A 1201-nucleotide genomic window follows, 5' to 3' on the forward strand; every position below is an offset into this window, starting at 1 on the left:
ATCCGGTCCTGGTGCCTTTGTAGCACCTATAGCCCGAACCGCAGCCAACACATCATCATTCGTGAAAGGAGCTACAAGCATGTCGCATTCCTCTACAGTTACTCTAGCTTCAATACTAGTGATCCCACTCTCAACTTGTTGCGCAGAAGGAGAAGCCGAAGAGAAAATTGTACCAAAATACCGTTTAATCTCATTGACAATGTCCTCCTCGAGAGTCAACTTTTGGCCATCCTCAGTCATCATTTCCACAATTGCATTCTTTTTCTTTCTGCCCGTCGCCTTATTGTGAAAATATTTAGTATTCCTATCACCCTGAGCCAACCAATTCGCCCTCGACCGCAATTTCCAATAGCACTCCTCCCGAGACAAAAGATCATTAAGAGTAGTTTCAAGCCTTTTAACCTCATCCATTCGGACCAACGGAGCGGCTACACTAAGAAGATCATCCAACTGTTTCTGAGTTTCTCTCACCCTCCTCGGAATCGAACCAAACTTATCCTTATTCCACGCCCCAACCTCTCGACACATCTCCCAAAAATATCCAGAATACTGTCTTGACTATCCAAAGGAACATTAAACTCCGACCATGTATGATTAACAATGTCATGACATTCTTCATCTTTCAACCAATGAGTTTCAAACCTAAAACACCTCTTTTTGTCATTCTTCTGAATCCGAACCACATTTTCCAAAGTGGCCACCACCGGTCTATGATCAGAATGTAAGAAATCCCCATTAGTGACTCTAACCGATGGGAATAAATCATGCCAATCCTTGTTACAACAAAATCGATCAAGCCGTTCCTGCACATGCGCCGCACCTTGCCTTTTATTAAGCCATGTAAAACATTGCCCCTCAAACCCCATGTCAACCAAGGAACAATTATCTAGAGTCTGTTGGAATTCATTCATTGCAGAAAAACTACGGTCAGCACCACCTTTCTTCTAAATGATGGAGAGGATTTCATTAAAGTCACCCCCACAGATCCAAGGAAGATCACAAAGGTCCTTAAGGCGCCTCAACAATCTCCAAGAATCGGATCTATCACTTGCTTTAGAATTCCCATAAAACCCCGTAAACCTCCATAATCTTCTACCCGGACATTGTACCAGAGCATCAATGTGGCCAACTGAAAACGACTTTACCGACACATCCCAATCCTCATTCCATAATAGTAACAAACCACCACTCTTCCCCACAC

General features: G+C 43.4%; 1 protein-coding gene across 1 annotated transcript; it reads right to left on the reverse strand.

Annotated features, from left to right (window-relative positions):
• Nucleotides 1-467: 467 nt before the first annotated feature.
• LOC133030511 (uncharacterized) lies at nt 468-911 on the reverse strand. Its single transcript, XM_061103278.1, has one exon. It carries the CDS (start codon nt 909-911, stop codon nt 468-470), a length of 444 nt encoding a protein of 147 aa, XP_060959261.1.
• Between the last annotated feature and the right edge of the window lie 290 nt (nt 912-1201).

Source organism: Cannabis sativa, chromosome 8, assembly GCF_029168945.1.
Source record: "Cannabis sativa cultivar Pink pepper isolate KNU-18-1 chromosome 8, ASM2916894v1, whole genome shotgun sequence".
NCBI classification, from domain to species: Eukaryota; Viridiplantae; Streptophyta; class Magnoliopsida; order Rosales; family Cannabaceae; genus Cannabis; species Cannabis sativa.